This window comes from Rana temporaria, chromosome 2 (assembly GCF_905171775.1).
Source record: "Rana temporaria chromosome 2, aRanTem1.1, whole genome shotgun sequence".
Lineage (NCBI taxonomy): Eukaryota > Metazoa > Chordata > Amphibia > Anura > Ranidae > Rana > Rana temporaria.
The window spans coordinates 422686933-422713893 of NC_053490.1; the positions used below are offsets into that span (position 1 = coordinate 422686933).

General features: G+C 40.5%; 1 protein-coding gene across 1 annotated transcript in view; it reads right to left on the minus strand.

Moving 5' to 3' along the window:
* Window positions 1–26961, minus strand: part of SH3KBP1 (SH3 domain containing kinase binding protein 1) — a 513710-nt gene that overhangs the window by 12264 nt on the left and 474485 nt on the right. The window contains 3 exon segments of the mRNA XM_040338226.1: window positions 341–594; window positions 4071–4199; window positions 4674–4783. Coding sequence (XP_040194160.1) covers window positions 341–594; window positions 4071–4199; window positions 4674–4783 — 493 coding nt within the window.

The window sequence follows — 26961 nt, forward strand, 5'->3', positions numbered from 1 at the left end:
AGTTTTTAGGCTACTACTCACCCTGTAAGCTTCTACTTTTTTTGTTTGCTGCGGAACTCTTCTATGACCTTTATTTTGTTAAATTGTACAACAGTGCATTTTCATATATCCTTTCTTAGCATACAGCCATGATAATGGTAGCTCTAGCCTCATACATAAATAGGGTTTAGTCTGAAAAGCCTTCGCTGATTCTAAAGACATTGCTCAAGTACATGGATAAGCAAGGAGGGAAACTGACTCTATTATTGCAACATAAATGGCACACTATGTTCCGAGCTAAAGGTCTCTCTAGTATGTTAGAACACCAAGTATCTATAAGTGTTTACATAGCAGTGCATACTTTTGTTGGTCCTTCATGGTCTCGATGATGCTTCTCAGCTCTTTGACTTGTACTTGTAGTTCTTCCAGTGGTGTCTGGTTGGGTTCACCTTTGTGCCTTGGGTCAGAACTACTAAAGGATGGAGAATTTGATCTGTGACTGCTTGAGGTAACAGAGTGGAACGCTGATGGTGCACCGGAAGCTCCATGCGAGAAGCTAACACTTGAAATTAAACCTCCAGGTTTTGGGGGTAGAGCAGCTCTGTTGTCTGGCAACTGAAAAACAAAAAGAGCAGCCTAATGAAACTAAGAAAGACTTATTATAGGAAATAAAAATAAAGAATGTCCAATATGGAAAATCAACCTCTGCTATACCCACACAGGGCAAAGCAACAAATGCTCGCTCTCACGCTACATATACGCAGGTTCTCTTTGGTCTGTACTCATGAACAGAGTTGAGCGGACACCTGGATGTTCGGGTCCGAACCCGAACTTTAAAAAGTGTTTTTTTTTTTACAAGAATTTACACTTCCTTCGTGAAATGGTAGGGGTACAGTGTACCCCATTACCATTTCACACAGGGGGGGGTCAGGATCTGGGGGTCCCCAGATTCTGATAAGCCTCCCGCCCGCATACCCCCACAACCACCGGGCAAGGGTTGTGGGGATGAGACCCTTGTCCCCATCAACATGGGGACATCCTCCCCATGTTGAGGGCATGTGGCCTGGTGCGGTTCAGGAGAGGGGGGGGGCCGCACTCTGTCCCCTCCTCTTTTCTGCGGTCGGCCAGGTCAACGTGCTCGGATAACGGGTCTGGTTATGGATATTTAAGGGGAACCGCACGTAATTTTTTTTTAAATTGCCGGCGGGGTTCCCCTTAATATCCATACCAGACCTGAAGGGTCTGGTTATGGATATTTGGGGGGAACCGCACGTCATTTTTGTTTTAAATTGACGGCGGGGTTCCCCTTAATATCCATACCAGACCTAAAGGGTCTGGTTATTGAATTTGCGGGGACCTCCGCGCATTTTTTTTCCCCGAACTCAGATCCCGGACCCAAACTTTTTCCAATTATTCGGGTTTACGGGTTCGCTCAACTCTACTCATGAAATAACAGATACCTAGTACCTAGTTCCTCCCTCAATGCAGTACTGGCGGCCTGATGAGCCAATAGCCAGGCCAGGGAACTGCCATTTGAGGATGAGGAGACAACCATAGCCCTGTGTAAGCTCTTACCAAAGCATTCTGAAGATTCCAAGGAGCTTCATTGTGTTATAGCAGCAGGAAAACAGAACAATATAAGCAGTGAGGGGGGGGGGGTGATATTTGGTTGAACCTGTTTAGCCCTGCATGACCAAAGCACATGCTCACTTTTAAAAAGGACAAGCCACCAACAGGTTATGGTTACTGCTAAAGTCTGAACCTCCACTCATGAATTTTTACAATTCTTTATTTCTGAGGGATAACTATTTCTTCCTATATACTGGTTTTCAATCTGTGTCAGAGCAGACATGTCAGTGTGAGGATCAGGTTGCAAGGCCATCCTATCTCCTGTTTAGGCACAGTAGTGCCGATGACAGACATTCAAATTACTGTCATATTAGAAATGGGCAATTAGGGTTACATGAAAGAAAAATTAATGCTTTGTTAGTTGTCAGTTTTAACCTCCATCAGCCCAGACAGAGTGTCAGTTATCAGCCCCGAGCTCAGCCAGAAAATAAGTAATCCTCAACCAGGCCTTACAGCCTGAAATTGGGCTAACATTTCTGCCACTTACAGAGAACAAATACAAGTGAATAATAGCACAAATACTTATCTTTCTATGCTTGCACTATTAAAACAAATTTTTTTTTTTTTTTTTTTTTTTTTTTACAAATACCCGGCTGACTGGCTTTAATTAGTGGCCAAAGAAAGCTATATTTTATTTTTGTGCGGTTGCTGACAAATTGAATCAGATGCTTCTATATCGCCAGAAGAGATATTTTCTCGCCAGACTTTTCATTTCTTACCAATACCACAGTCATTACAGAGCCAAATATTAATAGCACACTGCTGCTTTGGATTCTATAAAATGTAAAAAAACATACAAATGGGAAGAGTGATGCCGCGTACACACGATCATTTTTTGGCATGAAAAAAAAACGATGTTTTTCGGCATGTAGAAAAAACGAAGTTTTTCCAACTTCATCATTAAAACGACGTTGCCCACCCACCATTGTTTTAAAAAAATGCTCTAGCAAAGCGCGGTGACGTACAACACGTAGGACGGCACTATAAAGGGGAAGTTCCATGTGGATGACACCACCCTTGGGGCTGCTTTAGCTGATTCCGTGTTAGTAAAAGACAATTCATGCTTTTCTGTCTGTTACAGTGTGATGAATGTGCTTACTCCATTACAAATGGTAGTGTTACCAGAACGAGCGCTCCCGTCTCATAACTTGCTTCTGAGCATGCATGTTTTTTTTAACGTCGTTTTAGCCCACACACGATCATTTTTTACAACCCGAAAAACGACATAGTTTAAAACGTTGTTAAAAAATGCAGCATGTTCGGAAAAAAAAATTGTCGTTTTTCAGAACCCGAAAAATGATGTGAAGCCCACACACGATCATTTTAAATTACATTTTTTAAAAACAAAATTTTTTTCATGCCGAAAAATGATTGTGTGTACGCGGCATAAGATTTTCATTATGGCCATGTGGGTTAAAAACAAAAAACTTTTAGGTAGCAAGTTGCAAATTATTTTCCTGTACACAAACATTCTTGATATCAGTAAACAATTTATTAAAGATACTTTTGGTAGCCATATGCATCATTATGCATGTACAGTACACAGACAATCCAATCCAGAAATTCAAATATCAGTAGGTTAAAGTGGATGTAAACCCTCTGCTATACCCAGCGAAGAGAACAGCCTCAGATACACACTGGGGGGTATTTACAAAAGGCAAATCCACTTTGCACTACAAGTGCATATAAGCGTATATAAGAATGGTTGTGAAAAAGTTATAGTCTACAAAATAGGGGATAGATTTATGACCTTTTTATTATTATTATTTTTTTTTCTACTAGTAATGGTTGTGATCAGAAATTTTTAGCGTCGGCCAGATCGGACACTTTTTTGGAACCAGTGACATTTATACAGCGATCAATGCTAAAAAAATGCACGAATTACTGTATAAATGGCACTGGCAGGTAAGGAGTTAACACTAGGGGTAAATGTGTTCCCTGGGAGGTGTTTCTAACTAGGAACAGACGATCACTCTGCACCCTGACAGAAAGGGGATCTGTTTGTTAACATTGACAGATCCCCATTCTGGCCCTCTGTGGAATGATTGAGGGTGGCCGGCGGACATCGCGGCCGCTGGCCACGCACATCGGCTCCGGTGCCGTGTGCGCGCACACTGTATCTATTGCATGAAGCAACGTAAACCTAAGGCGATTCGCACAATAGAGCCGACCTGCCGCCGTATAACTACGGCGGCTGGTCAGCAAGTGGTTAAATTCCCTTGCGCAAAATAGTTTTATCCCTATTGTGGGGTATTTGTCCATTGAAAGCATGTACACTGGGGAATCACCCACCCATAAACCAGGCTTTTCTCTGCTCCAAAGGCTAACTGTATATTGTTATGTTCCTGATCATTCTATCGAAAAAGCCAATAATGAACACACTATGTAACCCTAAGTAGCATTACACTGGTAATATTTTTCCAATAAACTCAGAAGCATTGCGGCAAATCATTCTGACTTACTTGTGATGCTGTGGCAGGCCGAGAAGATTTCTTGGATGGTTCTACTGATCTTTGTGCCAAGTTATTAAGATCTTCCTTATCATCCTCTGGGCTGGGAGAATCAAAGAAATCTGGACTGGAAAGAGATGACTGCCAGGAAAAAAAAAAAAGAAAATGAAAAAATAAAGAAAATGAAGACAAGACTTACGAGATTCTGATCACCGCACGTGAAACAGATGGTGTGTACAACCTATATGGGGTAACATTAAAGGTTTGCAATAAAGATACATTGTGGTTAAAGAACTCCAATATATGTGAAATAAAATGTCTAGCGATGCCCGCTGTCAGGGTCTTTCAGATCTCTGTCCTGTGTGATAGAACACCCTTGTTGAAGTCTAGCATAAAGACTATAATTTATATACAGTAGTCACACTCTTATTAAAAGACATTTCTTAAGGAATACATGGCTGTGTTTAATAGTGTTTTTTTCATAATCTGCCTGGAGTTCAGCTTTAACTAGGCCCCTTGATCTTCTCTTCCTTCAGTGAATAACATTCACAAGAATATTTTTTATGCGAATAGGAATGTCGTCCCTCAGAACTGCGTTGCATACACTAGACCTACCGATGTTAGAGACTGTGATGGTGGGCGCCTCCCACTGGATTTGGGTCTTGATGCAGTAGGGTGACTAAGTTTCTCTCCGACTGACACTACAGAATCAAAGCCTTCGACATCTGCAAAATAATGGCAGCATTTGAGTCAAGTGACAAAACACATGTAGGCAGAGCATAGTTAACCCTTTCATCACCAGAGGTAACTGATGCCTAGAAGCCCAGGCCAGATTTAGCAGTGCCGCCATATGTCGGTTCACTTGGCTAGAAGTCTGTGGCTATTTTCCATATATAATATTGGTTTAAGGACATAAAAGGTTTTTACGTGATATGCCGTTTTAACAAACACTGTACTTTGATTTTAGGTACAGACTGACAAATACACAAAAATGTATATACAGTACAGACCAAAAGTTTGGACACACCTTCTGAATCAAAGAGTTTTCTTTATTTTCATGACTACGAAAATTGTAGATTCACACTGAAGGCATCAAAACTCTGAATTAACACATGTGGAATTATACATAACAAAAAAGTGTGAAACAACTGAAAATATATTTCATATTCTAGGTTCTTCCACCTTTTGCAGCAGACACATCTCTAGAACTGGTAAGGGGAGACTGTGTGAATCCGGCCTTCATGGTAGAATATCTGCTAGGAAACCACTGCTAAAGAAAGGCAACAAGCAGAAGAGACTTGTTTGGGCTAAAGAACACAAGGAATGGACATTAGACCAGTGGAAATCTGTGCTTTGGTCTGATGAGTCCAAACTTGAGATCGTTGGTTCCAACCCCTGTGTCTTTGTGCAACGCAGAAAAGGTGAACGGATGGACTCTACATGCCTGGTTCCCACAGTGAAGCATGGAGGAGGAGGTGTGATGGTGTGGGGGTGCTTTGCTGGTGACACTGTTGGGGATTTAATCAAAATTGAAGGCATACTGAACCAGCATGGCTACCACAGCATCTTGCAGCGGCATGCTATTCCATCCGGTTTGCTTTTAGTTGGACCATCATTTATTTTTCAACAGGACAATGACCCCAAACACACCTCCAGGCTGTGTAAGGGCTATTGGACGAAGGAGAGTGATGGGGTGCTGCGCCAGGTGACTACCTCTTGAAGCTCATCAAGAGAATGCCAAGAGTGTTCCAAGCAGTAATCAAAGCAAAATGTGGCTACTTTGAAGAACCTAGAATATGAAATATATTTTATTTATTTTTATATTTAGTTTTGATGCCTTCAGTGTGAATCTACAATTTTCATAGTCATGAAAATAAAGAAAACTCTTTGAATGAGAAGGTGTGTCCAAACTTTTGGTCTGTACTGTATATATATATATATATATATATATATATATATATATATATATATATATATTTTTTTTTTTACATTGTAAGCTGCTCCCTCTCAAAGGGTAAGGCACAGATTAAAACTTCCTCAGCAAAGGCCATCATGCAGGGAAACCTTTATATACAGATTAAGGGTGGGAATGGGTTATAGCAATTCTCACTCTTGAAAACTACTAAAATTATACCTACGAAGCTAAAGCCTGGGATCCTTAAAGTGATTGGAAACTCTCACCTTGCAAAACAACCCATTGACCTTAAAAATACAAATTAAAGGCAAAACGTGTGTATAGATATAAAAAAACATTACAAATACCTATTTTCCTATTTTTTATAAGTAATCACATTCCCTCTGTTCTCAGCTGCATAAGAGCTGGGGGGATGAGAAACAGCAGGACACTGATCTTCCCAGTGAAAAGCTGTGCAGGGGGTGTGTCAGGACAAGTCTGATCATTGGAGGAGAGCAGACTGAGTTCCCAGCATAGCTAGAGCACTGACCATCTTGTGTTCTCCTGCTTAGTGTGGTCAGTTATTAGGAAAGCAGAGGGACTGGCAGACCACCATGTATTTCACACAAAGGAAGCAATACAAAGAGAACAGGATATTTTTTTCATAGAAGTGCATGGTACAGAAGGCACGTATCAGGAATATGAAATGCTGGCTTTACATATTGTTTAAAATTAATACAGTAGTTAATTATGTTTAAGAATTACAAACATGTTTAAGCTCAGAATAATTTCTGTTTTGCTTACCTAAAATGAACAGCAAACCAAGTATAGCATATTGTCCTTGAAGAGGTGCAATACATTTTACATGCAAAAATCCTAAAATAAGTTCTATGCTTTTCCCCCAACAGGACACAAAAGATTTTGAAACAAAGTGTATTATTACGCTTATAAATCTGGATAATGGTGGCCATAGATATGTCTATGTAAGGTTTCCTAAAATTTACCAGTGCGCTGGCCAATAATACAACACCACAAAATTCCCCTAGCCAGATACAAACACACATGAGTACCCATCACTGGCAAATTATGGGCTGTGAGAGACCTACACTTCAACTTCTGGTCTGAAAAGTCATATACCTCCCAAGTTTTGAACATGACAAAGAGGGCCGCCCACGTTCTGTGGTGAAGAGTAGGCGCGATCATATGGGTATTGTCTGAAGGAGTGCGGTCACACAATATTTCACATTGGTGTGTGTGTGTCAAATACTTGCTTCCTCCACTGCAAGCTGTTGTTGCCATATGGTTTTTGGGTAATCTAAATTAAATAGAGATATATATGTGTATATATATATATATATATATATATATATATATATATATATATATATATATAGAGCTGTGTCTGTGTATGAATATATACAGGTCCTTCTCAAAAAATGTGCATATTGTGATAAAGTTCATTATTTTCTGTAATGTACTGATAAACATTAGACTTTCATATATTTTAGATTCATTACACACAACTGAAGTAGTTCAAGCCTTTTATTGTTTTAATATTGATGATTTTGGCATAAAGCTCATGAAAATCCAAAATTCCTATCTCAAAAAATTAGCATATTTCATCCGACCAATAAAAGAAAAGTGTTTTTAATAAAAAAAAAGTCAACCTTCAAATAATTATGTTCAGTTATGCACTCAATACTTGGTCGGGAATCCTTTTGCAGAAATGACTGCTTCAATGCGGCGTGGCATGGAGGCAATCAGCCTGTGGCACTGCTGAGGTGTTATGGAGGCCCAGGATGCTTCGGTAGCGGCCTTAAGCTCATCCAGAGTGTTGGGTCTTGCGTCTCTCAACTTTCTCTTCCCAATATCCCACAGATTCTCTATGGGGTTCAGGTCAGGAGAGTTGGCAGGCCAATTGAGCACAGTAATACCATGGTCAGTAAACCATTTACCAGTGGTTTTGGCACTGTGAGCAGGTGCCAGGTCGTGCTGAAAAATGAAATCTTCATCTCCATAAAGCTTTTCAGCAGATGGAAGCATGAAGTGCTCCAAAATCTCCTGATAGCTAGCTGCATTCACCCTGCCCCTGATAAAACACAGTGGACCAACACCAGCAGCTGACATGGCACCCCAGACCATCACTGACTGTGGGTACTTGACACTGGACTTCAGGCATTTTGGCATTTCCCTCTCCCCAGTCTTCCTCCAGACTCTGGCACCTTGATTACCGAATGACATGCAAAATTTGCTTTCATCCGAAAAAAGTACTTTGGACCACTGAGCAACAGTCCAGTGTTGCTTCTCTGTAGCCCAGGTCAGGCGCTTCTGCCGCTGTTTCTGGTTCAAAAGTGTCTTGACCTGGGGAATGCGGCACCTGTAGCCCATTTCCTGCACACGCCTGTACTCGGTGGCTCTGAATGTTTCTACTCCAGACTTAGTCCACTGCTTCCGCAGGTCCCCCAAGGTCTGGAATCGGTCCTTCTCCACAATCTTCCTCAGGGTCCGGTCACCTCTTCTCGTTGTGCAGCGTTTTCTGCCACACTTTTTCCTTCCCACAGACTTCCCACTGAGGTGCCTTGATACAGCACTCTGGGAACAGCCTATTTGTTCAGAAATTTCTTTCTGTGTCTTACCCTCTTGCTTGAGGGTGTCAATGATGGCCTTCTGGACAGCAGTCAGGTCGGCAGTCTTACCCATGATTGCGGTTTGGAGTAATGAACCAGGCTGGGAGTTTTTAAAAGCCTCAGGAATCTTTTGCAGGTGTTTAGAGTTAATTAGTTGATTCAGATGATTAGGTTAAGAGCTCGTTTAGAGAACCTTCTCATGATATGCTAATTTTTTGAGATAGGAATTTGGGGTTTTCATGAGCTGTATGCCAAAATCATCAATATTAAAACAATAAAAGGCTTGAACTACTTCAGTTGTGTGTAATGAATCTAAAATATATGAAAGACTAATGTTTATCCGTACATTACAGAAAATAATGAACTTTATCACAATATGCTAATTTTTTGAGAATGACCTGTATATATATATATATATATATATATATATATATATATATATATATATATTGTAATTATGAATATATTTCTCTTAGTAGTGGCTGAAGACATTTTATTCAGCGTACAAAGTATATTGTTCATTTAGCATGCTAATTCATGGCATTTAGCACATAGCAAAGCCTTTATTAAGTTACTAGAGTTAAACCCCTTTCTGTGACTGACCCCATGCTGGGATGTTCAATCAAGATAGCCACACCCTGTTAACCCTGGGAAAATTATAGTCACCAGGATTTGCATGAAAGGGGGCTGACTTATGTAGTCAGGCCTCCAATCGTGATCCTAGCTAGGCCAACCAATGGGACGTCAGCATAGAGAGATATACTCCACAGCACAGACTAATGGAGGTCACTTTATGGAAGCATCACTTTTATGGAAGCATCACTTTATGGCCTTAAGGATGGGTCTAAAAGGGTAACTATGGTATAGGCATGTTATACTTACATGTAGCAACTGCACACGCTTGTAATCTAATGTTTTAGAGGAATATGCTCTAGATTCCTTCATGTAAATGTATGTATTTTAACCTACGGTCTTGTTTGAGACTATAGATAGGTTCTGTGTGTTAGATTAGACTTTGTATAAGCTCTAATAAATGTTTATTATATTGAAGCTTTCAATTCTTGTCAAAAGAACTCCTACTTAACTCTTATCATAGCTTTGAGATATTAAATCTTAAAATATAGCTTTTATTGGTAACACTGTGGTTCCTCTTACCGGCTAGTATGTCACTGCAGGATAGGTGCCGGCATTAAGAACCACAGCGTGATGTAGGAGCAGGTGATGGACACATGTGGAATATCTGCAGGAGCCTCGGAGCAGCAAAGTGGCACAGTTTTAATACACAGGCCACCATAAAGGAAAGTATATAGGCTTTTATTTATTTTTTACAGCTTTCCTTAAATGTGTCTCTATGTTGACAGTGACACTTTAATTCTATACACACTAAGGTATAGAGTCCACACTGCATACGTCTTTTTTCTTAGTGCCCCCTCCCCCAACTTTGTGTACCTCTGTACACCTGAATTGAGCTATGTAGTGGGTTTGAGGATTCCTGACCCCATCATGCTTGCATGCTGCAACCTCTCTGTAGTGAGCCTAGACAATCATAATTCTGTACCTGCACTGACAAGAGAGTAAACGTGAAGCAGTGGAGGCTCAATATACATCACAGACATCTGATGCCACTTCCATTTTGAAATAAGTATTTGATCCCCTATCAATCAGCAAGATTTCTGCCTCCCAGCTGTCTTCTATACAGGTAACAAGCTGAGATTGGGAGCACTCTTAAAGGGAGTGCTACTAATCTCAGCGTGTTACCTGTATAAAAGACACCTGTCCACAGAAGCAATCAATCAGATTCCAATCCCTCTACCATAGCCAAGACCAAAGAGCTGTCCAACGATGTCAGGGACAGGATTGTAGACCTCAACAATGCTGGAATGGGCTACAAGACCACCAGCAAGCAGCTTGGTGAGAGGGTGACAACAGTTGGTGCGATTATTAGCAAATGGAAGAAACACAGATTAACTGTCAATCTCTCTTGGTCTCCATGCAAGATCTCACCTCATGAAGTTTTAATGATCATGAGAACGGTGAGGAATCAGCCCAGAACTACATGGGAAATTCTTGTCAATGATCTCAAGGCAGCTAGGACCACAAGTAACACACTACGCCTTGAAGGACTGAAATCCCGCAGAGCCTGCAAGGTCCCCCTGCTCAAGAAAGCACATGTACAGGTCCGTCTGAAGTTTGCTAATCAACATCTGAAGGATTTAGAGGAAAACTGTGTGAAAGTGTTGAGGTCAGATGAGACCAAAATCTAGCTCTTTGGCATCAACTTAACACATGGGGGGTATAGTTGAGCCATGCTGTGTGTGCCTATAGAGGATCACACAAGTGCCCCCATGGCACAGGGCTTGCTATGGCGGCACTCAGAATGCAAAAGCCCCAGTGAAAGACCACCAAAGAAGAGGTAAGGGAATGCTCTGTGCAATACCATTGCACAGAACAGGTAAGTAGAACATCTTTATTATTTCAATTAAAAGAAAAAAAATTGTGACTAATATCACTTTCATTTGGATTCCTTCCCACAGGAAGGGTCCCTCAGAAACCCCATCATACAAGAAAGAGCATGATACAGCCAGCAGTTCCAGCTAAAAGGCTAGAATAGTGGCAGAGCGCCATTCCTGAACTCTGATAAGAACAGATACTACACTTGATCTTAGCTAGAAGTCCACAGCCATACACATGCCAATTATCCATTAAGTTTTTTTAGGAGAAGACAGGTATCCCTGGAAAAACACACACAGACATGAGGAGAACAGAAGTTCCATACAGTTGGTGTACCTGGTAGGAAATAAACCACGAATCCCAGCAAAGAAAGACCATACTATTAACCACTAAGCCATGTTTTCCATATACTGTACAAACATATTATCCTTTTAAGTTCAGCTTTTCTTCTTGAATTCTGTAAATGCCCTGGTCCTTTACATATGCATAAATGTAGGTTTAGAATGAAATGTCAGTCGTTAGGCATGTTATACTTTCCACAGTTCAAAGAGTCAAAAAACATTGCCAGGTAGTAAAATTAGCATGACCCATATAAAACAGCATGCATCTAGTTCACAGGAGTCATCAAAATAACACTATAACCACTCATACAAGACAAGCAAAAGCAATCTGGCAAGACCCCAAATCCCCTCTAAGCCCAACTGCCAGCCTGCTGGTCTTGCGGTAAGATTACGCTGTTAAATAAAAGTCACAATAAATTAACAGCTATATATTGTGCACATAACTCCATAGCCAGTAAAGACAAGCATTCAGCCCATCTAGCACAACGTAATTCAGGCAAGATGACCTATGTACATCATATACATATATTTCCTGTGCTACCCCGACATATATATGTGCAATCCAATAGTACCTCCTGATTGGATAACACTTCTCTCTCAAGCCTCGTACACACGACCGGTTTTCCCGGCAGGAAAACTGCCCAGGAAAAATAGGGAACCTGCTCTCTATTTTCCCATCGGGATTCCCGGCAGAGTGTTTCCTGCCGAGAAAACCAGACGTCGGTATACTTACCTGTCCGAGGTAAACCCGCGCATGCTCGATAAGCTTTCGACGCATGCTCGGTAGGATAAAAGGTTAGTGTGGGGTGTAGCAAGATGGCGGTGACGGCATTGAATGTGACGAGCGCCGGCTCATCGTAGTTGATGACGTCACCGTGTTCTTGCCATTCAAAAGAACGGCGGTTCTTTTGAGTGGCCGTCTGATTTACGGCTTTGCAAGGCAAGCTTGCCAGGAATCCCATCAGGAAAACCGGCATTCTTTTCCTGACGGGATTCCCAGCTGTGTGTACAGGGCTTCAGTCTAATTGCTGTGGAAAGGATTGCAGGAAGATGATATAAAGACAAATATATGTACTTATTCTTTCTGTATTTGAAATATGTTTTGTTATATTTTATTCAACACATAATGCATTATGTTTTATTTTCCTTTATTTTCCATTTTTATATATATCCTCATGGTTTATAAGACTTCATCTGCAAGCTACATTTTCTTCCCACCACCCAATAACATACAGCTAACTGGAGTCTGCCTAGACTGACCATAGAGTGCTAATGTATGAATTTCTGTGTTAAAAACATCAGATTATAAACTCTATCTGAGCAAGACTGATGTAAATAGTTTAATGTGCAGTAGTACAGAACAAGCTGGTGCAGCATAACTAATGTCCAGAACGCAACAGCAGTTTTTATGTCATCTAGAAAAAAAAATCTAAATAAAAAGTAAAATTGGTATAGTCACCACATCTATACTGGTAAGCTGTAATAATATAATTTTTTGTTCTTGGGTTTCGACACCCTTGTAGGCTCTGATGAAGAGGTCTTTGTAGCCTCGAAACACGTCAGCGTCAGTGACACACCTTTATTCCCCCTATCTGGAGTGTGGTTCGAGGGGTTTTACTACAATTTTGTCGACAAGCCGGTTATAACGCTACCTTTGTGAGTAGTTTTTTATTACATTCTTAACTTATTAAATTGTTAACGGTATCACACTAGGCTGGTGCGCCTTTTTCTTCTCTTCCCTCTTTAGACACCCTTGTCCTTTTAAGCAGCTCTGCAGCCCAGTTCCTGGTGTCGCTGCCCAAAGTAAAAATCTTTTAGATTTCTATAAAGGATCAATTGCAAGCAAATAATACAGCATGTATGTGTGCTTTTTTTTTTTTTTCCTTTGCATTTATCTTCACCTGCGTACCATATAGCAAGTGCTTTTTCAGATTTAAAAAAAATAAAAAAATATATGAATAATAATTAGAAATACTGTACTTTTTTGGTTTGGATCTGCTTCGTCAGTCAGCACCTTCCTCTGCCAAAGTCTAATCAGAGGCTGTTTAACTAAAGTGTCAAAGATGGAAAAAACACGAAGCACTTACTTATGGACCATTATAATTACAAGTACTAATCCACAAGCTGGGTCAGTTTGGAAGGGGCAGTGATTAATCCTCAAGTAAGTAATTACACATTCTAAATCACAGCATGACAGAGTTTCAAACAGACATGGAAAACAGCCGCGGATAAGACAGCTGAAAAGCATTTATATAGCAACTGTAGTCTCTATGAACAAATCTGTTCTACAATAATACAAATCCATGTAAATTTGTGTTACTTAATATAAATATGGGTTTATTTTTTTTATCTTTTGTTTTTGCAATGTAAAAGTAAGGCGTAGGGCCAATTGTTGAAATTAAGGCTTTATTCACCATAGGGCACTAGGATGAGTATCTAGAACAGGGGTCCTCAAACTTTTTAAACAGGGGGCCAGTTCAAGGTCCATCAGACTGTTGGGGGGCCGGACTATAGTTTAAAAAAATATGAACCTATGCACACATCATATTTGAAGTGAAAAAAAAAACAGGAAAAAAACAATACAATATTTAAAATAAAGAACAATTTTAATCAACATAAACTTATTAGTATTTCACAGACTCCCCTGATCACAGAACCCCTTCCCAACACAGACCCCCTTCATCACAGAAATCCCCCCCATCACAGATTCCTCTCCATCACAGACCCCCCCCATCAAATGTTCCCCCATTACAAAGCCCCCCCAACACAAACTTTTCTCCATCACAAAGCCCCCAATAACTGACCCCCCATCACAAAGCCCCCCAACACAAACTCCTCTATATCACAAAGCCCCCAATAACAGACCCCCACCACAAACTCCTCTCCATCAAAAAGCCCCCATAACAGATCCTTCCCATCATAAAGCCCCCCAACACAGACTCCTGTCCATCACAAAGCCCAGAATAACAGACCCCCCCATCACAGACCCCCATAACAGATCCTCCATCACAGACTCCTCTCCATCACAGATTCCCCCCATCAAAAAGCCCCCATATCAGGTCACCCCCATAGCAGATCCCCCCATCACAAAGCCCACCCAACACATACTCCTCTCCTCACATAGCCCCCCATAACAGACCCCCCCTTCACAGACTCCCCCATTACAAATTTCCCACTTTCAAAACCCCCCCCATCAATAGTACACTGCCACGGCTTCTATAACATCCCAGCACTCTGCCTCTCTGCTACCTCAATCACACAAGGTTCGGACAGTGAAAGGCAGGTATTTGATTGCTGAAACCACCCCGCTGCTTAACTCAAAAGACTCGCCTTTTGTCCAGACCTGTCGTGTTTCTCATCTTGTGTGTCTTGTGTGATAAAAAGGTAGCAGAGGGGAGGGGGGTTGCTGCGATATTAAAGGGCCAGTCCGCGGGCCGGGTAAATCACACTGGCGGGCTGGATCTGGCCCGCGGGCCATAGTTTGAGGACTCCTGATCTAGAGCAATGAATATTAACATGGCAGGGATAAAAAAAACATAGCAACCCTGGGCCCATCGTGGGGGTGAAAGTCAATATGGCACTCACACACTGGCAGAATGATGGCAAAGTGTTTGCAGATCTGGGTTCAAATCCCATTGTTAGCCACTCAACTGAATTCAACCTACTGGATGAGTCCAATTAGACAATTCATTAGTAATGTGCTGCACAATATATATTTTTTTAATCATAATCAAATTTTATATAGTGAACCCTAGTAAAAAAAAACAACTTTAAAGTGGAGATGCAAAATGTTCCTCGTTTTACACATAAAATATGAATATGCGAAAGGCATGAATATTCACTGCACATAGTATTGCAGTATGGTTAAATTCTAAACTAACGGTATATGATTACAATCAAGCTGTGCAAGCTTAATATGTGTAGAAAATTGGCACTGCAAGCATACATTATAACATCATATCAAGAAAATTATACATACAGTGTAGCAGAAAAATCAAAGCAGGAATTAGCTTCACATGGTCAATTTCTAAGAGAAGAATTCTATGTATTTCTCTATTGCACCCAAACTCATGAAATACTACATACATATAGCCAGATTCAGTAAGACTTCCGACGACGTATCAGTAGATACGCTGTCGTAAGTCCGAATCTGCACCGTCGTATCTTTAAGCGTATTCTCAAACTGAGATACGCTTAAATGTTGCTAAGATACGACCGGCGTAAGTCTCCTACGCCGTCGTATCTTAGCTGCATATTTACGCTGGCCACTAGGGGCGTGTACGTGGATTTACGCCTAGAATCTGCAAATGAGCAAGATACGCCTATTCACGAACGTACTTGCACCCGATACGCTGTTTACCTAAGGCGTTTTTCCGGCGTAAAGATAAACCACCAAAAAGATGGCGCTGCCCATGCAAGGTATAGACGACGGAACAGCCGTCCAACGGCCCTTATTTACATGGGGTCACGGGTAATTTACATGGAGCACGCCCCCTACCTGCCTAATTTGAATTAGGCGGGGTTACGCCGGGCCATTTGCGCTACGCCGACGTAACTTAGGAGGCAAGTGCTTTGTGAATACAGTACTTGCCTCACTATGTTACGTCGGCGCAGTGCAAATGGGATGCGCTACGCTGAACTAAAGATGCGCCCGTCTTACTGAATCTGGCTAATAGTATTCAGGCAACAAGTGAACGCTTACTATCCTCCATTAATGTATTCAAGATTTGTTGTACAATACTGGGCTGCAGCAATCATTTTCACAGCACCCACACACTACTCCCAAAATAGACGTGAAAATGTACAAACTTTTATTCAAAAAAATATAAAAAAAACAGTAATGAAAGAAAAAACAATTTAGTATAACCAACCCAATATTTGCAGAGTAAAATGCTAAAATCATGTCACTATGTATGGCTTTGTAATTACAGTGAATATGGATCATATTAAATGATCAATACAGACACCCATCCTCATCGGCCTCTGCAGCAACTTGCTTTCAATAGCAATGTCTAATCTCATGACCCAGCTTGCTTAGAGCACATGCTATCTCCATTACAAGCAGTTAACTATAGGACAGCTGCAAAGTCTAGAGCCAATAAACACAGTGCCGACCAAGGGCATGCCAAACAGCGTACTTTCTGTATGTAGATGTTGACTAATATTTAATTTATTGCGCAAGAAGTGGAGGGAAGGGGACAATACTGATTTTTCCCAATTATTATCATTCTTATTGAAAATATTTTCTCAAATTAAAGTGTAATTATAGCCATTGTATTTTGTTTTGTACAGAGTAGGGAATGAAAAAAAACACTGCCAGTTTATTTTTTACTTTCTGTACCATAGGGAAAACTTTAAATTTCTGTCACAGAGGCGCAACAGGAAATTAAGGGAAAACTCCCAAAATTAGGCAAATTACCCTTTTAAAGACTCACTGATAGAGGTGTACCTATAGGAAGAATTCAGTTAACCTCTTGTTCTGGGACAACTCTTGCGCTCTCTGCGACAGTAGTCATCAGGACAAACAGGGGAATGAATCTTCTTAGTGGGTACACAACAATAAAAATGTTAACCCTTCCCTAATCTATACAAAGTTAAAAAAAATGATTTTGCCTATAAGTATCATGAACATGTTAAGACTGCTGAACTTAAAGCGGTGGTTCACCCTAAAAAACAAGTTTCTAACATGAAATTCAGCATACTAGCGTGAGCTACAGTATGCCGTTATTTTTATTTTTTGAGCCGTACTCACAGTTTAATCCCGTTGTTAAGTTTCAGACTCGCCGCGGGGAATGGACGTTCCTATGCAGAGGGAACATGATTGACGGCCGGCTATGGCGCGTCACGCTTCCCGAAAATAGCCGGAGTAGGACTCTGCCTTTCACGGCGCTAATCGGCGCCTGCGTACAGACTAGGAGCTGACTGTGCAGGCGCCGTGAAAGGCCAAGTCCTATTTCGGCTATTTTCGTGAAGTGTGACGCGCCATAGCCGGCCGTCAATCATGTTCCCTCTGCATAGGAACGCCCATTCCTCGCGGGGAGTCTGAAACTTAACAACGGGATTAAACTGTGAGTACGGCTCAAAAAAATAAAATAAAGGCATACTGTAGTTCACGCTAGTATGCTGGATGCCATGGTTTAGGGTGAACCCCCACTTTAATATTTGGCTGGGCATATGCAACTACGGAGTATGTTTTGAGATATGTATTTTGCCTACGTTTTTTTCTAGATCACATATTGCAAAATTGTGCAAAATCATGTTTGTTTTCTTCGAGGCTTTGGTAACAGTATGTTAAACTGCAAGAAAAGTAAAGGTAGTCAATTTATCTTCGGTATTGTTTAGGATTCTACTAATCCATGTGCAGGACAATGCAGGAGTCCCTTCAAATTATTACATTAAATAGGCTGTGCAAAGATGCATAAATTACAGACTATAATCTAGTCTATTTAGGACAAGTTAACCAGATGGGTATCATAGATCCTCCTGTATTTTAGATACAGCATTTTGGTATCAGTGTCCACACCTTATTTTAGTTCTGAAAAGGTACTTAACGGATCCTCTTCCCACCTAACTACATGTATTAAAAGTAGAGGCTTCAACAAGTATACATGAAAGAAAAATGTACAGTGCCTTGAAAAAGTATTCATACCCCTTGAAATATTCCAATTTTTTTTCATGTTACAACCAAAAAACGTAAATGTATTTTTGGGGATTTTATGTGATAGGCCAACACAAAGTGGCACATAATTGTGAAGTGGAAGGAAAATGATAAATGCTTTTCAATATTTTTTTTACAAATAAATATCTAACAAATGTGTGGCGTACATTTGTATTCAGCCCCCTTTACTCTGATACCCCTAACTAAAATCTAGTGGAACCAATTGCCTTCAGAAGTCACCTAATTAGTAAACAGAGCCCGCCTCTGTTTTTTAATTTCCGTATAAATACAGCTGTTCTTTGAAGCCCTCATATATTTATTAGAGAACCTTAGTGAACAAATGGCATCATGAAGGCCAAGGAACACCCCAGACAGGTCAGATTTAAAGATGTGGAGATGTTTAAAGCACGGTTATGTTATAAAAAAATATCCCAAGCTTTGAACAGCTCCAAGAGCACTTTTCAAACCATCATCAGAAAATGGTAAGAGTATGGCACAATTGCAAACCTACCAGAATATGGCTGCTCACCTAAACTGACAAGCTGGGCAAGGAGAGCATTAATCAGAGAAGCAGCCAAGAGTCCCATGGTAACTCTGGAGGAGCTGCAGAGATCCACAAGTCAGGTGGGAGAATCTGTCCACAGGGCAACTGTTAGTCGTGCACTCCACAAATCTGGCCTTCATGGAAGAGTGGCGAGGAGAAAGCCATTGTTGAAAGAAAGTTATAAGAAGTCCTGTTTGCAGTATGCGAAAAGCCATGTGGGGGACATAGCAAATATGCGGAAGAAAGTTCTCTGGTCAGATGAGACCAAAATTGTACTTTTTGTCCTAAAAGCAAAATGCTATGTGTGGCGGAAAAACAACACTGCACATCACCCTGAGCACACCATCCCCACCATGAAACATGGTGGTGGCACCATCATGTTGTGGGAATGCTCTTCATCAGCAGAGACAGGGAAGCTAGTCAGAGTTGATAGGAAGATTGATGGGACCAAATACAGGGCAATCTTAGAAGAAAACCTGTTAGGCCGCGTACACACGATCAGTCCATCCGATAAGAACGGACTGAAGGACCGTTTCATCGGTTAACCGATGAAGTTGACTGATGGTCTGATGTGCCTACACACTATAGGTTAAATAACCGATCGGGTCAGAACGCGTTGACGTAAAACACAACGACGTGCTGAAAAAAACGAAGTTCAATGCTTCCAAGCATGCGTCGACTTGATTCTGAGCATGCATGGATTTTTAACCGATGCTTTTGCATACTAACCGTCGGTTTTGACCTATCGGTTAGGCGTCCATCGGTTCAATTTTAAAGCAAGTTCTACATTTTTTGACCAAAGGATAACTGACCGATGGGGCCCACACACGGTCGGTTTGGTCCGATGAAAAGGTCCTTCAGTCCGTTTTCATCGGTTTTGACCGACCGTGTGTACGCGGCCTTAGAGTCTGCAAAAGACTTGACTGAGGTGGAGGTTCACCTTCAAAGTATAGTCATGTGTTAGAATGGCCCAGTCAAAACCCAGACCTAAATCAAATTGAGGATCTGTGACAAGACTTGAAAATTGCTGTTCACAGACGCTCTCCATCCAATCTGACAGAGCTTGAGCTATTTAGCAAAGAAGAATTGGCAAAAACGTCACTCTCTAGATGTGCAAAGCTGGTAGAGACATACTCAAAAAGACTTGCAGTTGTAATTGCAGCGAAAGGTGGTTCTACAAAGTATTGACTCAGGGGGCCTGAATACAAATGCACGCCACACTTTTCACATTTATTTTGTAAAAAAAATGAAAACCATTTATCATTTTCCTTTCACTCCACAATTATATGGCACTTTGTTTTGGTCTATCACATACAATCCCAATAAAATACATTTACATTTTGGTTGTAACATAAAAAAAATTGGAAAATGTCAAGGGGTATGAATACTTTATAAAGGCACTGTATCTAGTGACATGGGAGTGTATGTGACAAAAGTGCCAAGACAGTCAAACATTTATGATGTATTTAATACACATACAAAGCATTGTTTAATTTCTAAAAGTAGTGGAAGTGTCACTGGGTGTTGTCATATCCTGGTAGCAACATGGGGTCATTGACTAGACATTTTGAGGGAAGGCGATCACACACCGGAAGACTGTAATGCCTTACAAAAACTAATGCCGCGTACACACAATCGGTTCGTCTGATGAAAACAGTCTGATGGACCGTTTTCATCAGACGAACAGATTGTGTGTGGGCCTCATAGTTTTTTTATCCATCGGTGAAAAAACTAGGAACTTGTTTTAAAATTATCTGTTGGTTAAAAAAACGATAGAAAATAAATGATCGTCTGTGGGCACGTCCATCGGTTAAAAATCCACGCATTCTCATAATCAAGTCGACGCATGCTTGGAAGCATTGAACTTCATTTTTATCAGCACGTTGTTGTGTTTTACGTCACCGCGTTCTGACACAATCGTTTTTTTAACTGATGGTGTGTAGGCAAGACTGATGAGTCAGCTTCATCGGATATCTGATGAAAAAATCCATCAGACCGTTTTAATCGGATTAACCTATCGCGTGTACAGGGCATAAGCCTTTTCATAAGCCTTTTAGGTTTGGAGGAGTTTGTAAGCCAATTGTAAATGAATGGGATGGGTAATGATCTCACTGTAGATGCAAGTACAGTTGACCAGATTAATATGAAATTTTATACTTGGGACTCCCAAGTTTACAAAGTTTGATAAGATAATAAAAGTCTGGTGGAGGGTCATAAAAGTGTATTAATCTTTTCTTGCAAGGTCTGTAGGGGATTTGGATGGGGAGAGTACACAAGTATTACATCTGTTACAGCAGTGGCATACTTTTAACTGATGCAATCCCTCATAACCCAGATATATTATATTTCTCCCAGGAATATAGTAATCCTGTTAGGCAATGGAGTATAGGGTGATAATTTGTGCTATATAAAGAAAAGCAAGTGGGGGTGATTCTCACTCCTAGGTACTTAAGGGCTAGAGTGGGCAATTTAATGTGAAGTTTGACCTCAATGGTGAGATTATTACTTGACAAGCTGACACTGAGGCACTGAACCTTGTTATTAAACAAAAAAAAGTTCTATGATTCAAGCAAAAGGGTTAGGAAATGGAAAATTTGGTAGGGCAATTATGGATCAAGTGTTTTTAAAGCCAAATGAAAAAGCCACCGCTTTTCAGGGGCAATAAGAAAAACAAGGCACCGCAGATTTTCACTAAATGTACTCTTTTGGCATACAATGTGTGTTGCGTTTTTCTGTGGTTGAAGAACCACCGATAAGTGCTGATATAATGGCTTGTTGGGTAGTAACATCTAGATGAGATCAAGTTTTGAGACATAAACTGGCCAAGTGTAGGCTAAGAATGTCTGTAAATAATTTATATTATAGCACTGGGACCCTTCTACACCAGAGTTTATACAGCCAGGTGATTTGATCTGTTTTAAGCTATGGACCGCAGTAAGCTTCCAAAGCATCAGAGGAATCTCATTGTTAAAAGGTATTAGTCAGGAGAAGGGTACAAAAGAATTTCCATGGCATTAGATATACCATGGAACACAATGAAGACAGTCATCATCAAGTGGAGAAAATATGGCATAACAGTGACAATACCAAGAACTGGACATCCCTATGAAAAGACAAGAAAAAAAATGGTCAGGGAGGCTGCCAGGAGGCCTACAGCAACATTAAAGGAGCTGCAGGAATATCTGGCAAGGACAGGCTGTGTGGTACATGTGACAACAATCTACCGTATTCTTCATATGTCTGGGCTAAAGGGTAGAGTGGAAAGACCTTTCTTACAAAGAAATACATCCAAGCCCGGCTAAATTTTGCAAAAACACATCTGAAGTCCCCCAAAAGGATGTGGGAAAATGTGTTATGGTCTGATGAAACCAAGTTTGAACTTTTTTGGCCATAACTCCAAAAGATATGTTTGGTGTAAAAACAACACTGCACATCACCAAAAGAACACCACACCAACCGTGAAGCATGGTGGTGGCAGCATCATGCTTTGGGGCCGTGTTTCTTCAGCTGGAACAGGGGCCTTAGACCAGGTAGAGGGAATTATGAACAGCTCCAAATACCAGTCAGTATTGGCACAAAACCTTCAGGCTTCTGCTAGAAAGCTGAACATGAAGAGGAACTTCATCTTTTAGCATGACAACAACCCAAAGCATACATCCAAATCAACAAAGGCATGGCTTCACCAGAAGAAGATTAACGTTTTGGAATGGCCCAGCCAGAGCCCAGACATGAATCCGATTGAAAATCTGCGGGGTGAACTGAAGAGGGCTGTGCACAGGAGATGTCTTCGCAATCTGACAAATTTGGACTGTTTTTGCAAAGAAGAGTGGGCAAATATTGCCAAGCCAAGATGTGCCATGCTGATAGACTCATACCCAAAAAGACTGCGTGTTGTAATAAAATCAAAAGTTGCTTCAATAAAGTATTAGTTTAAGGGTGTGTACACTTATGCAAACATATTATTTTATTTTTTGATTTTTACTTCCCTCCACCTAAACGATTTAAGTTTGTTGTTCAACTGAGTTTATAGGTCAAATTAAAGGTGGAAACCATTTATCTTTGTCTAATTTTTTTTACATCACAGAAACCTGACATTTTAACAGGGGTGTGTAGACTCTTTATATCCACTGCAGTGATAGCAGGTGGGACTCAAAGCAAAGGTTGTGATGTGGTGGTAGACAGCTGAACAAAATTTGACAAAAACTGACAAACTGCATGCAAAAGATATTCTTAGTAGATAAGCTCCAGCAGGTAAGTTTAGGCAACCTTTGGCTGCCTATACTTAAAGACATAAAGACAGCTCAAATGTTGTCCGACTTCTGCTCAATCAGATGAAATTTAAGCTGTGGGTGGCCCTGCATGCACCACGTGGCACGGCAAAAGTCAATTTAAATATCAATTGAACTGGGTCAAAATTTTGCTGCCTAAAAGTGATAACCAGAAATGGAGACTCCTCCATCTACAAAGTTAGTGTGGATGGGAAAATCATCTGATTTTCTGTCATTCAGGGCGTAGATTGAACAAAAAAAAGCATTTGGACTATCAAAGTTTATTGTGCCCTCATGCAAAAAGGTTGCTTTTTTAAAGTTATTTACATATTGCCTTTAAATACTGTACATCAAAATGTCTACAGTTTTATATAGCATTACATTTAATATCTAGCATTGATAAATTGCAGTTAGTGCTGTTAATCATGCTCACAAGCGGGTTAATTGTAACAACCACAAATATTTAAATCCCTTCTAAATGCTGTGAAATACTCTTTTAGACTTTGAGAATAGGTTTGCATACACTCATTCTAGAAAATAGAATTCATGAGTGCACCTGACTGCAGCATAATCACATAAATTATATATAGTGGCTTGTACCCCACCATGTTATTTATGGGCATATCCCCAACTGACTGATATTCTCCTTGCCAGCACTCCCCATCTGCCCCTTCCTTCATCACAGTTGACACCAAAATATTTAGTGCTGGCCACTATCATGTGACAGTTCTTGGGCCTAGCAATTGACTACTAGACCTGGGTCACATAAAAGGTCATCGTATCTCCTGCATACTCAGAGCCAATGGATAACCACAAATCTTGAGATGAATAAAACTCCAGCCTCTTTATTTTAACAGAATACAATCTTGACAACAACACAGCTATACAAGGATCTTGGTTGACGCGTTTCACGTCCACAGGTGCTTAATCGTAACCATAACTGGGAATTTTCATTGGCTGAGACAGTGGAAGGGGCTGTGGGTGGAGCACTGAGGAATTAGTGGGTTGGGGGGGCTCCTCTTCAGAGATACTGTCACTTTGTCCTGGATGGGCAAGGTGACAGTGTCTCTTTAACTAATAACCCTAACCAGCTAATGCTTTTCCTTCTTAAAAGGTGATTGGAATAAAAAAAAGTTGCCCAGAACACCAATCCGGTGCCTGCTTTTGTTTTTTTCACCAACATTATAAAAATAAACAAACATTCTCAACTAACCAACTGAAGAGATCCGAATGTGATTAAAAAAGCCTCACAGGAAGAAGTGGTGTGGGAGTCATTAAATTCAGAGAACCTAATGTGATGCATATAATACTATTTGCTACCTTATGGCAATGTACTGCAGAGCTTGCACTGAGAAGGGGATGGAAAAGTGATATTGCAGACATGCATTCTACAACTACAGCAAAAGACACTCTTGGAGCAGAAAGAGGTGAGAAAGCCTTACCCTCATCAATTGAAGAAGAGTAGTTACCCATGGTAAACAGAGGCAAATGAGGAACGCTTGATGGAAAATGAATGGAAAAGAGAAGCATCACTTATATTGATGGTATAATAAAAACATTCAAATGAAACAGAGACTGCAGGCCTTCAAATGTGATTGGCTCCAGCTTGGGATCACATGACTTATCTTCCAAGTCACTGTATTTCTTTTTGGAATTATTTCATTTTCCTTTATCTATTTAAATGACTTTCAGCTTTTTTTTCCACCATATTTCCCCAAAAGGCTAGCCACACTGTATATTTCTACACACTATAGCTATCTATCACCTCATCCTAACTGTTCATGTACATAGTTATAGCTCCTGTCAGTATAAAACTTTTTCCATCATTTTTAATGAAAATAAATTGGTCGCTGCTAGACTGTTTGCTGACACTAAGCACATTCTGGCCAAATCTTAGAGGAGTTTGGTTCGATGTGAAAAACTATGGTTAGCTCATGAGTAATTAAATGTAATCACTGGCAGACCATAATAAATCAACCAATCATCTAACCACTGACTTATGCACAGTTGGTTGCTATGGCATATAACATACGAACAGAAAACTTTAATAAAACAGTCCATCAATACACGCATTGAACAGCACAACTGCCAGTCTCCCTTTTTAAAAAGTTTTAAAAGAAGACTGGTGGTTATGTGGCCTATTATGCCCCGTACACACGATCAGGCTTTTGTCTGGGCAAACTCACATTGGAATTCCGACGGAATTCCATCGGAGTAAAAGAGAACATGTTCTCTATCTAAACTCCAACAGAATTCATCGGAAAAAAGTCGGATAGGGTATACACATGCTCGGAATTTCCGATGGAAAAAGTCCATCTGACTTTTTCCATTGGAAATTCCGATCATGTGTACGGGGCTTTAGTGTATTGCTGGAGTGTTTCCACGGAAGAGACAGAACCCAACAGGGAGTATAGATCTAGGTTTATCTCAAATATGTTTAAATTCACCATTGACTGACCTACCACCTTTACTGAGAGACTGTTCCAAGTATCCACCATTTTTTGTATAATGATATTTTCTAATGATTTTCATTAGGTAATTTTTAGGTAGATTTTTCTTAAGCTAGTTTGAGGCCCGAGTTTTTTTGTCATGCAAGCTGCATGTTAAGAAAAAAAGGAAAATGTCCCTCCTAAACCTTGTCCACACCCTAAGGCCTGGTTCACACCTTTGCAGGTTGCATTTTGCGCATTCTAGGTGCATTTTGCGTTTTTCAATACACGTTTTTGATCCATTGAAGTCTATGAAACCAAAAACCAGAATAAAGTCCCTGGCCCTTTCCATAAAATGCACAGATGTGAACATGACCCATAGGAATCCATGTTAAATGGACTGTAGTGGGTTTCTGCAAAACTGAAAACGCCCAAAAAAATGCATAGGTGTGAACCAGGCCTTAATGTACTTAAGGGTTTAAATCATGTACCCCCTTTCCCTTCTTTCTTCAAGGCTGTACAAACTATGCTCCTGCAATCTCTCCTGCTATGTTTGTCCCCTCAGACCTTTCACAATTTTTGATTTCCATCTCTGGACTTTTTTTTAAACGTACATCTTTTTGTAAGTGGTTCTCCAGAACTGGAGACAGTATTCTAAATGAGGTTTAACAAAAGCTCTATATAGAGCGAAGCATTAAAGTAGACCATTTAAATTGTGCTGGCACACACCATACCGCACATGCAGTGCACTGCAACTAATTCTGGTGGACACCAAGGGCAGAAACTTCAATTTGCTCTTATTTATTTCTCAGTAGTTTTAATTATTCAGCATTCATGATTCAGTGAATAAGTATAAAGAAGTATATGTAAAAGTTCCCGAATTATACAAGTACTGAGATAACATGGTTGTTATGGGCGATAGGCAGGGTGGTGATATTTTGTGACACCAAACTGTAAAGAATACAGTCAAGGGGGGGAGAACAACACATATGCCAGCCTCCTGACATTTTGAAATTTTAGGACCCCTGTTGTTTTAATGACTTGCCTATTGACAATAAGTGGTACAGGTCAAGTTAACAATTTTTTCTTGTGAGACGAGGTTAGGATCAGCTAGGTGGTACAGAGATTTTACAAATGCTAGTAGCAGTAGTTTTGAATGTACAACTTATTATATCAGTCATCTTTTATTTTCTACCTTATTCTACTCCAAAGGTAATTTATAGGCACATACCGGTAAATGTGTTGAGCCAGGAACACTGTGAGCATGCTCAGACCTCCCATGAAAAGAAGCTACTATATTACCACCAGTGATGGTCTTGGGTGTGTTCGGTTCAAACCCGCCAGAAAGCTGTCACTACACACTGTCAATCCCGGGCAGCGAGGCATTTCCTGATTGGCAGCTGCACATACACAAACTTCCAAAGATTGGCGGTGTGCAGCGCCAGCTTCCTGGCGGGTTTGATCCGAACACGCCCAAGTCCAATCCTAATTACCACCAGTTGGATCCATATATCCATGAAGAAATACAATGTGTACACTAGATCTACATTAATAACAATTAAATCATGTCAGTAAATGCCATTAGGAGGCATGAGTTAAGGTCATATAAACGATTCCATTTCTTGACTCTCTACATCTTCAGGCTGTTGTAGATTTATACTTGCAAAGGCGTAAACACTAAAGGGTATGAA